General features: G+C 39.6%; 2 protein-coding genes across 6 annotated transcripts; one reads left to right on the top strand and one right to left on the bottom strand.

Moving 5' to 3' along the window:
- The first annotated feature begins 20 nt into the window (after positions 1-20).
- Atg1 (serine/threonine-protein kinase unc-51-like protein Atg1) lies at positions 21-8,898 on the top strand. Of its 5 annotated transcripts, none has more exons than XM_089593613.1 (14): positions 24-697; positions 4,569-4,805; positions 4,974-4,976; positions 5,370-5,459; positions 5,573-5,623; positions 5,713-5,782; positions 5,869-6,045; positions 6,117-6,351; positions 6,435-7,094; positions 7,177-7,415; positions 7,480-7,896; positions 8,012-8,139; positions 8,223-8,358; positions 8,441-8,897. In XM_089593613.1, the coding sequence occupies exons 2-14, from the start codon at positions 4,650-4,652 to the stop codon at positions 8,512-8,514; spliced, it is 2,436 nt and encodes an 811-aa protein (XP_089449739.1). In that variant the 5' UTR covers positions 24-697; positions 4,569-4,649; the 3' UTR covers positions 8,515-8,897. The 5 variants fall into 5 exon arrangements, with proteins under 5 accessions (XP_089449740.1, XP_089449739.1, XP_089449741.1 ...); XM_089593615.1 differs by lacking the exon at positions 4,974-4,976 and having other exon boundaries at positions 25-697; positions 6,435-6,558; positions 6,742-7,094; XM_089593614.1 differs by lacking the exon at positions 4,974-4,976 and having other exon boundaries at positions 21-697; positions 7,519-7,896; positions 8,441-8,898.
- Tspo (Translocator protein) lies at positions 8,804-10,616 on the bottom strand. The gene is made up of 3 exons (XM_014356848.2): positions 10,160-10,616; positions 9,255-9,467; positions 8,804-9,134 (listed from the first exon to the last, which is right to left on the bottom strand). The coding sequence occupies exons 1-3, from the start codon at positions 10,265-10,267 to the stop codon at positions 8,937-8,939; spliced, it is 519 nt and encodes a 172-aa protein (XP_014212334.2). The 5' UTR covers positions 10,268-10,616; the 3' UTR covers positions 8,804-8,936.
- Positions 10,617-10,674: the final 58 nt, after the last annotated feature.

Below are 10,674 nucleotides of genomic sequence, written 5' to 3'. Positions count from 1 at the left end.
AAGTACTTGCCTGAAAAAGTCGAACTATGGCCGGGAATCGAACCACGGTCTCCCGCGTGCCAATCCACGACCTAAATATGCGATGGCGCTGCACATCGGTAATCGTCTGCTTATAAATATAAACAAAAACATAGAAAATGTATATGTGTATACACCAGATGAATGAGAGAATGAGTATCATATATTTATATGCATACAGCTATCAGGCGTAAATGTAATCCACGCGAAAATTGCGCGACGAAATGTATAGGTAATTAAAGATAGTTATATTTTTCCATTTCGTGCAAACTGGGTACAAATAAATCAAGAGTAGGCCGAAATTAAGTTTTCTGTAGGTGCAGGTGTGTGCAAGTGGCTTAGTAATAAGACAAGGACATCTAAGAATATATGAGTCTGAATTGAATCACAAAGGCTGTCTCAAGTGCTTCGACAAGAAAAAGCATAGATTGTGGTGCATCACATCTGCGTTAAATTCTGGATTCGACAGACCATAAAGACCATGTAATTCCTTCCATCATGCAAGGAGATTCCACTCTGAGTGTCGACCGTCGTCTTGTGAGTTATACATAATGGGCACATTACCATTCCCTTCATCGTGAGTGTGTGTTTATGAGTTTATAATAGTATTTTTATCGCGTTTATTGTATGTGACTCTTCGAGCCTCCAAGTCCGAGGTCTGAGCTCCGAGTCCTCCGAGGTATACCGAGATTACCGAGCACCAGTACAGCCTCGTTTGTTATCGATCCACATCCATCTGTCCTCTCAACTATCTCTCTCTATCTTATACTTATTAAACCAGTAGCTTGAGGCTTGAGTCAGCGATGGGATATAGTTCCGGCCAGATTTGGGAATTCTCTAGGACCCAACCTCTCTGACGTGGGAAATCACTAGATCAAAAAAAAATTAGTACCGAAGGTGACGCGCGAGATTCAAATAAGGTCCAATAACACAAGCATCCATCACCTGATGACCCGGGGCGCTCACTGGCCACTCTTTTAAATAAATAATTATTAATAACACCAGCGCCTATCACCTTTTGACCCGGGGCACTTACTGGCCACTCTTTTAAATAAATAATTATTAGTAAATAACACAAGCGCCTATCACCCAATGACCCGGGGCGCTTACTGGCCACTCTGTTAAATAAATAATTATTAGTAAATAACACAAGCGCCTATCACCTAATAACCCGGGGTGCTTACTGGCCACTCTTTTAAATAAATAATTATTAGTAACACAAGCGCCTATCACCTGATGACCCGGGGCGCTTACTGGCCACTCTTTTAAATAAACAATTATTAATAAATAACACAAGCGCCTATCACCTGATGACCCGGGGCGCTTACTGGCCACTCTTTTAAATAAATAATTATTAGTAAATAACACAAGCGCCTATCACCCAATGACCCGGGGCGCTTACTGGCCACTCTGTTAAATAAATAATTATTAGTAAATAACACAAGCGCCTATCACCTAATAACCCGGGGTGCTTACTGGCCACTCTTTTAAATAAATAATTATTAGTAACACAAGCGCCTATCACCTGATGACCCGGGGCGCTTACTGGCCACTCTTTTAAATAAACAATTATTAATAAATAACACAAGCGCCTATAACCCAATGACCCGGGGCGCTTACTGGCCACTCTTTTAAATAAACAATTATTAATAAATAACGCAAGCGCCTATCACCTGATGACCCGGGGCGCTTACTGGCCATTCTTTTAAATAAATAATTATTAGTAAATAACACAAGCGCCTATCACCCAATGACCCGGGGCGCTTACTGGCCACTCTGTTAAATAAATAATTATTAGTAAATAACACAAGCGCCTATCACCTAATAACCCGGGGTGCTTACTGGCCACTCTTTTAAATAAATAATTATTAGTAACACAAGCGCCTATCACCTGATGACCCGAGGCGCTTACTGGCCACTCTTTTAAATAAACAATTATTAATAAATAACACAAGCGCCTATAACCCAATGACCCGGGGCGCTTACTAGCTACTATTGAATAATAAATTATCAAGTAATTACAAGAGCGCCAATTAAAAAGATCTTTGTCGTACTAGATAGGCAATCAAAATTGTGATATAATTAATATGTTATCGATCAACTTTTTATCATTTAGTAGTGTTGCAAACAAGTGTCCTGGATCCTCAGGAAGAAGGTGCTTGACATACTTATGAATAATTATTTATTTACTAGATTTGCAATTAGCGCCCCAGGTAATACGGTGATAGGCGCTTGTGTTATTTATTAATAATTGTTTATTTAAAAGAGTGGCCAGTAAGCACCCCGGGTCATCAGGTGATAGGCGCTTGTGTTACTAATAATTATTTATTTAAAAGAGTGGCCAGTAGGCGCCCCGGGTCAATAGGCGATAGGCGCTTGTGCTATTAATAATTATTTATTTAAAGGAGTGGCCAGTAAGCGCCCCGGGTCATCAGTTGATAGGCGCTTGTGTTATTTACTAATGATAATTTATTTAACAGAGTTGCCAGTAAGCGCCCCGGGTCAAAAAGTGATAGGCGCTTGTGTTATTATTAATTATTTATTTAACAGAGTGGCCAGTAAGCGCCCTGGGTCCTTGGGTGATAGGCGCTTGTGTTATTTACTAATAATTATTTATTTAAAAGAGTGGCCAGTAAGCGCCCCGGGTCATCAGGTGATAGGCGCTTGTGTTATTTATTAATAATTGTTTATTTAAAAGAGTGGCCAGTAAGCGCCCCGGGTCATCAGGTGATAGGCGCTTGTGTTACTAATAATTATTTATTTAAAAGAGTGGCCAGTAGGCGCCCCGGGTCAATAGGCGATAGGCGCTTGTGTTATTAATAATTATTTATTTAAAGGAGTGGCCAGTAAGCGCCCCGGGTCATCAGTTGATAGGCGCTTGTGTTATTTACTAATGATAATTTATTTAACAGAGTTGCCAGTAAGCGCCCCGGGTCAAAAAGTGATAGGCGCTTGTGTTATTATTAATTATTTATTTAACAGAGTGGCCAGTAAGCGCCCTGGGTCCTTGGGTGATAGGCGCTTGTGTTATTTACTAATAATTATTTATTTAAAAGAGTGGCCAGTAAGCGCCCCGGGTCATCAGGTGATAGGCGCTTGTGTTATTTACTAATAATTATTTATTTAACAGAGTGGCCAGTAGGCGCCCCGGGTCAAAAAGTGATAGGCGCTTGTGTTATTATTAATTATTTATTTAACAGAGTGGCCAGTAAGCGCCCTGGGTCCTTGGGTGATAGGCGCTTGTGTTATTTACTAATAATTATTTATTTAAAAGAGTGGCCAGTAAGCGCCCCGGGTCATCAGGTGATAGGCGCTTGTGTTATTTATTAATAATTGTTTATTTAAAAGAGTGGCCAGTAAGCGCCCCGGGTCATCAGGTGATAGGCGCTTGTGTTATTTACTAATAATTATTTATTTAACAGAGTGGCCAGTAGGCGCCCCGGGTCATCAGTTGATAGGCGCTTGTGTTATTTACTAATGATAATTTATTTAACAGAGTTGCCAGTAAGCGCCCCGGGTCAAAAGGTGATAGGCGCTTGTGTTATTATTAATTATTTATTTAACCGAGTGGCCAGTAAGCGCCCCGGGTCATTAGGTGATAGGCGCTTGTGTTATTTATTAATAATTGTTTATTTAAAAGAGTGGCCAGTAAGCGCCCCGGGTCATCAGGTGATAGGCGCTTGTGTTATTAATAATTATTTATTTAAAAGAGTGGCCAGTAAGCGCCCCGGGTCATTAGGTGATAGGCGCTTGTGTTACTAATAATTATTTATTTAAAAGAGTGGCCAGTAAGCGCCCCGGATCAAAAGGTGATAGGCGCTTGTGTTTTTAATAATTATTTATTCAACAGAGTGGCCAGTAAGCGCCCCGGGTCAAAAGGTGATAGGCGCTTGTGTTATTATTAATTATTTATTTAACCGAGTGGCCAGTAAGCGCCCTGGGTCATAGGGTGATAGGCGCTTGTGTTATTTATTAATAATTGTTTATTTAAAAGAGTGGCCAGTAAGCGCCCCGGGTCATCAGGTGATAGGCGCTTGTGTTATTTATTAATAATTGTTTATTTAAAAGAGTGGCCAGTAAGCGCCCCGGGTCATCAGGTGATAGGCGCTTGTGTTATTAATAATTATTTATTTAAAAGAGTGGCCAGTAAGCGCCCCGGGTCATTAGGTGATAGGCGCTTGTGTTACTAATAATTATTTATTTAAAAGAGTGGCCAGTAAGCGCCCCAGATCAAAAGGTGATAGGCGCTTGTGTTTTTAATAATTATTTATTCAACAGAGTGGCCAGTAAGCGCCCCGGGTCATTGGGTGATGGATGCTTGTGTTATTGGACCTTATTTGAATCTCGCGCGTCACCTTTGGTACTAATTTTTTTTTGATCTAGTGATTTCCCACGTCAGAGAGGTTGGGTCCTAGAGAATTCCCAAATCTGGCCGGAACTATATCCCATCGCTGGCTTGAGTTGAGCTTTTTCTTGCGCGCGCACTGATATCTTTCTCTCTACCTCGGGGACGGCGGTGTTGTCGTCGTCATTATGTTTGGGTGTTAAAGTCGTCCAGGCGATGCAACCTCGTCACCTGACGGAGGATCATCATCATCATCATTATCATTACCATCATCATCATTAACGTGATGTGTGACCGGGACGGTAATAGTGGTTCCGCGATGAGCGCCGGACTTAGGAAGAAGGAGAGCAGGATGGAGATCATTGGGGAGTACGAGTATGACTCAAAGGAGCTCATCGGCCAGGGCGCCTTTGCCATCGTCTACAAAGGCTGGCACATCCCAGTGAGTATACACACCTGCTGGTCTGACATTTTTGGCTCGATTTTTGCAGTCAGTCTTTGTTTGTTTTTTTTGTTTGTTGGTTTGTTTGTTTTATTTGTTGAAAAAGAATGACCCTGTCGCGTGGGCGAACCTGAATATGATGAATGCGTGTTCGAGTTGATATGAGAGAAAGTAAGTATAGTGCTTCAGTGTCAGTGCTGAATATTAGAGCTTGCTCGAAGCTCGAATAACTTTTGACATGTCAGTAATTTCATATACATACTTACTTTGTGTGTAATACACAGCTGAAAGTAGGTATACATATATGGACTTGGGAAATCTACCTGCTATGCTATACCTAAGTTCTTTAAAACATTGATGAGTTTTTGTTTTTATTATTTTTTGTTTAGTACCACTTTTTGACATGTACATCAGTATTCATTTATTTTATGGGTGTTTGATTGAACCGAAAAAATTAAAAAATATCATTTACATTTTTATAAAAAAATTTAATTTTACATCGCGTCAAGATACCTATATTTTGTATTGTTGCAATAGATTATACTTTTTTTTTTTTTTTTCCAGACACACACCGTTGTGGCTGTTAAAAGAGTGCAGAAGAAAAGTTTAGCCAAATCGCAGAATCTATTGAGCAAAGAAATAAAAATTCTAAAGGTAGGTACTCACAGAATCCTTTTGAAGAAAATCAAAATAGTGATCGTTGACAGTTACTGAATAATTTTCTACATATTCCTAAAATATTTCCAATCGTAATTTATATTCAACAGGAACTAACGGAACTGCATCATGAAAACGTGGTAGCTCTTTTAGATTGTAAGGTCAGTGCCATTGAATGTTCAACGTTGTAATATGGTAAATTATTTATATTTTTATATTTTTCACAAGGTGAATTTTAAATTTTTTCTAGGAATCTGATCTATGTGTCTTCCTAGTAATGGAGTACTGCAATGGTGGTGATCTTGGAGATTATTTGATAGGTAAATTTAAATTTCTTAAACGGAATTATTATTTACAATATTTTCAATGATTTTGACTGATGCATTACTTCAATTGCGATCTTCAGCAAAGAAAACACTCTCTGAAGACACCACCAAGATATTTTTAAAGCAATTGGCTGCTGCAATGAAAGCGCTTCATACCAAAGGCATTGTGCACAGAGACCTCAAGCCCCAGAATATTTTACTCACTCACAATTGCGGAACCGCAATGCCCGAACCACACGAAATTACCCTAAAAATCGGCAAGTACTCTTGTTTAACACAACTATTTATTCATATGACTTTACTAACCAATTCAGTATTTAATTTTCAGCGGATTTTGGTTTTGCTCGATTCTTACAAGACGGCGTGATGGCTGCAACCCTCTGCGGCTCGCCTATGTACATGGCTCCTGAGGTCATCATGTCAAACGCGTATGATGCAAAAGCTGATCTTTGGTCTATTGGTACAATAATTTACCAGTGTATTGCTGGGTATGCTCCGTTTCAGGCAGCTACTCCTCAAAAGTTGAAGGCGTTTTACGAACAAAACATCAACATTCGACCAAAGTAAGTGAATCCTTATTTCTCACCAATTTAAAGTATCCGCGCGGCATTATCGGTTGTTAATAAAAAAAAATTGTCAATTTTAGATTACCAGCAGGGACATCTGCAAAACTGGTGCACCTTCTCATGGGGCTCTTGCAGCGGGATGCCAAGCATCGTCTATCGTTTGACGAGTTCTTCAAGCATTCCTTTCTACAAGAGGAACGGCAGGTACCGAGTCCCATTCCCGCAGAACTGACCTCGTCTCCGAAAATAGTCAGTGTTCCTGAGCGAAATGTTCGTGGCATAAGGCTAGCGCCAGAGGGCAACAGCCCCTGCTCCAGTCCTGAGGAGGACTTTGTCATCGTGCCAAATAACTTTAATAGCGAGCTTGACATCAACACTAATCCACAGCTACAACAACAACACCAACAACAGCAGCCGCAACAGCAACAAATCAAGTATGCAAAGAATCCCAGTCGAGAGGCAGCGTCCAGTCCACCACGGCCGAGTTACCTACCGATCACGGAACCGGTTCCCGTGTCAAGAGGGCAGTTGCGCAGTGCTGCTGAGGCATTTTCAAGTAACGTTTTGAGTAGAACGTCTTTGGGCAGCAACAACAGTGCCGGCACCAATAGCGTTGTGCCGCGTTCTCAACCTATTAACGTCAAGCGCACCAAAACGCATAACAAAAATCAAACGGTTGAGATCGGCTCTCTGAGTCCGCCGAGCGTGCAATTTGTCATAGGCACACCACCAAATCGGAGGTATGTGCAAATATAAAAAAAAAAAAAAAAAACACAGGCACTGCACAATTACGATCGTTACATTTAAAATACTATTTTGCAGAGTTAGCGAAACTCCTCCACCACCAAACATATGGCAATTGAGTCCTGTGGCAAAGCCCAGTCAGTTGACGACTTCGCCACTGCGACGATCGTCAGGTGTGCAAAGTGCCTCATCACCGCTGCTCACGGGGCCACTGTCAGTCCTTAGTTCACCAACTAGTAGAGCCAACAACAATCCAACGAGACCATCGCCTGTCATACCTTTTGGCACGCGAGCCTTTACTCTGCCCGAAATTTCTGGTAAGCCAAACCATTTTTGAATCTCGGTTCATAATAAAATATAATTTGTTTTTAATTTTGCAAGATTGCAATCTTCACAATCTCTTCTCGGATCTAAACATAGGCGGTGGTACCAATAACATAATCACAGGTGGTTGTGTTACTACGTCGTCAAATGATGATGATTCACAAACCTTTATCGCACCCGAGTTGCCCGAGGATACTCTGCTGGAGCGTGAGCATAATGAGATCCTAGCCAAACTGAACTTTGTGATGGCACTGTGTGAATGCGTGCACGAAGTCGCGCGTGCCCGAGGCGGACCTTTGTCCACCGTGTCGTCGTTTGGTAACGATCAACCGGGACCCAATAGTGCAATGAAAAGACGGGCAGAGCAAGTAATACTGTTAGTGCGAGCTTTGCAGTGGCTTAGTTCAGGGCTAAATCTGGCAACGAAGCAGCTAAAGGCCAACAAGCTCAAGCCCACGACCAGCGTCAAGGAAGGTGAGATGATAAACATAAACTTTGTCAATTTTTTGAGTCAATACCGCAAACAATAAAAATATGCATTATACAATTTAAAAAACCACATAGGCCATTGAATATTTTATGATTACAGTTCTACAAAAAATGAACGAAAAATTTAAAACTTGTTTGTCGGAATGCAAACAATTAAATAGTGCTGGATTGCTTAACCAAACTCCGGCTTCAGCTGATAAATTGCTTTATAACTACGCTATAGAAATGGTAAGCTGCAAATTGATTATTCACAAGTATTTTTGTACCGAGAAAAATATGAACCTTTACAAAAAATTTGTGGTTCTTGACAGTGCCAGACTGCAGCAATGGATGAATTATTTGACAAAGGTGCCGAATGCTTTCACAGGTATCACACCGCACAGATACTTCTTCATTCTTTATCGCAACATGTTACTCATACAGAAGACAAGGAACTTCTGACTAAATGTAAGTTAATCATTTTAAAAGTACTCTGGAAATCAAACAACAAACAATACTGATAACCACATTCTTCGATTTTTTTTATCAGATAAGGAATCAGTTGAAAAACGCTTGTATATCTTGCAACAAAACGGTCACATTTACGCAACGGAACCGACGTAGCGCTTGGGACGAAGTTCTGACGGAGAATGTAATTTCCTATGCGAACCTTACTCGTACTCGATTAACGCTATCTTTCTTATGAGCCAACGTGAAATGATCAGGACTACGAAATCGAATGAAATGTAAAGAAAGCAAAAAGCATGACGAAGATTTATTTTTTTAATTTCTTTTCATGATCTGTTATTAACATATTAACAATGTTGTAACAAATTTAAATCCATCACATATATTATACTGTAACAAATACGCGTATGTTATTTAATGTAGATGTATAAAAAACGAATTTGTTGCTAGTTTAGTGCAAAATTCTTTTATTGTATGAGAACGTGATACAAAAGCGTTTGTGACAAGTTGATTTGTACGAAAATTACAATATTATAATATAACAATTGCAAAGATAAACATCTGTAACATGAAAACATTTACTTCTCCTTTTCCTCAATTGCAGGAGTGGATGTACTTTTCTCATTATCTCTGTAAATTACGTAAGTTAAAGCCGTTGCCAGAGTGGTCCAAGCCAGGTATGGAACAATTAACAGCCCAGCTGTGGAATTTACTCTGTAGAATGTTACAGCCAATGCAGCAGTTGTACCCCAAAGAGCGACTATCTCATACATCGCCTGCAAAATATTACAGCTGTACATAATTTTGCAATTGTTTTTAACAATTCCAGCATGTATCAAAAAAATTTTTTTTTTCTTTCATTAAATTAAAGATTAAGATTTTGATAGATAAAATACCCATTTGAGGTTGTGCATTCCAAAGAAAATGGGCGTCCAAGCCCAATTAAGAGCCAAATTAGCTCCATAAATTGACAACGGTAGGGCAGCATTTTTCCAGCTACCACTATCACGCAATACCAAGTGAGAAGCATAGCCCATTGAGCAATACAAAGTCGTCCACACAGGACCAAAGGCCCACTTGGGTGGAGTCCACGTTGGCTTCTTCAGGGACTAAAAGTATTATCGTGCAAATTTATAAAGTTGCAGATCTGTGCCAACGCACTTATGTGATGACACACTCACTAGATATTGTTTAGTAAACATAAAAAATGTATGGGTACTTGTACATACACATCCATCGCATACACGAAACTATGTAAGCAAAAGAGCTTACATGCCGCAAATTTCCCTGCACGAGTAAGTACCTATTCATTGGAGGAATTCTTTTGTCAGGACTTAAAAAAAATATAAGTGGGCCATTTTTAATAACTTTGTACCTTTTGCGTGGACTAAAATGATTTTAGCTTACACGACATCAGGTCGTGTACGGCTCAAACTAAAAAAAAAAAAAATTTTAATGTCATGACTTGTAATTGTTTTGGTATTAAAAATTCAAATCAAATATTACGAATCGCGACTAAGCTCATGAGACGTCACATTTGAGTAAAACTACGTGGCTCCTTTATAAGCTTACCAAAAGAATTGTACTTATTGAAAAAAAAAAAAAAAAAACATTCAAGAAAATTTTAGTGAACCGCAACATTGACAGATATCTGTCATTGATTCCAGCAGACGATATCCCCTACACGGTGTGCTCCAAAAAAGAGAAACGTCATACGCGTCAACACGCATATATATAGGTGGGTGTACCACAAGAGGGAGGAAGAAATGAAGAATAAGGAAAAAAAAAATACACAACTCACCTGGTACCACGGGTTAATGTTTTTTTGAGTTATATAGCCTCCAATCCAGCCCCCAATATTGGGGTGAACGGTGGCAACGACCACAGGCCACGATATTTGTACCGGCATTTTGTTTTGTCGAATAGAATACTTGAACTACCTTGTGGGGAGAGAGAGCGCGTCGCTTTGTTACAGTGGAAATATTCAACCACTTATTATTGTTAGAGACATCGCCTGCAGCTAAATAGCGAGTTATATACCGCACTGTCAAGATACCGTTGCTTACAGCTCACTGCGGATCAGCAACATGTGTGTGTAGTATATCGGCGTATATATATATAGCTAATACGTAATGTAAATAACGAATGACTAGTGCGCGCATATTCAATAAAAATTATCTTTCAAGTTTCAACGGTTTAAATAACAATTGTTAATTTTAATTTAAATGTACGAACAAAAGATTTTTTTTAAAAGTTGATTTTTGCGTAATTTCACTTCAAGTTAACACAAGGTTTCGTAAATTTTCAACAAAACGT

This window comes from Copidosoma floridanum, unplaced genomic scaffold, assembly GCF_036245765.1.
Source record: "Copidosoma floridanum isolate Cflo_tuat_1 unplaced genomic scaffold, Cflo_Japanese_pri ptg000019l, whole genome shotgun sequence".
NCBI lineage: Eukaryota > Metazoa > Arthropoda > Insecta > Hymenoptera > Encyrtidae > Copidosoma > Copidosoma floridanum.
Note: the sequence above shows the minus strand (reverse complement) of the source record. Positions and strands in the feature narration are given on the sequence as shown.

Excerpts from the sequence above, each read along its gene's own strand:
- Atg1 (XM_089593613.1), top strand. The coding sequence starts at position 4,650 with ATGTGTGACCGGGACGGTAATAGTGGTTCCGCGATGAGCGCCGGACTT. Across the intron at positions 5,624-5,712 it reads TAGCTCTTTTAGATTGTAAG|GAATCTGATCTATGTGTCTT; the intron begins GTCAGTGCCATT and ends AATTTTTTCTAG. Across the intron at positions 8,359-8,440 it reads CAAGGAACTTCTGACTAAAT|ATAAGGAATCAGTTGAAAAA; the intron begins GTAAGTTAATCA and ends TTTTTTTATCAG.
- Tspo (XM_014356848.2), bottom strand. The coding sequence starts at position 10,267 with ATGCCGGTACAAATATCGTGGCCTGTGGTCGTTGCCACCGTTCACCCC. Across the intron at positions 9,468-10,159 it reads ACATTAACCCGTGGTACCAG|TCCCTGAAGAAGCCAACGTG; the intron begins GTGAGTTGTGTA and ends TAATACTTTTAG. Across the intron at positions 9,135-9,254 it reads GAATGCACAACCTCAAATGG|GCGATGTATGAGATAGTCGC; the intron begins GTATTTTATCTA and ends AATATTTTGCAG.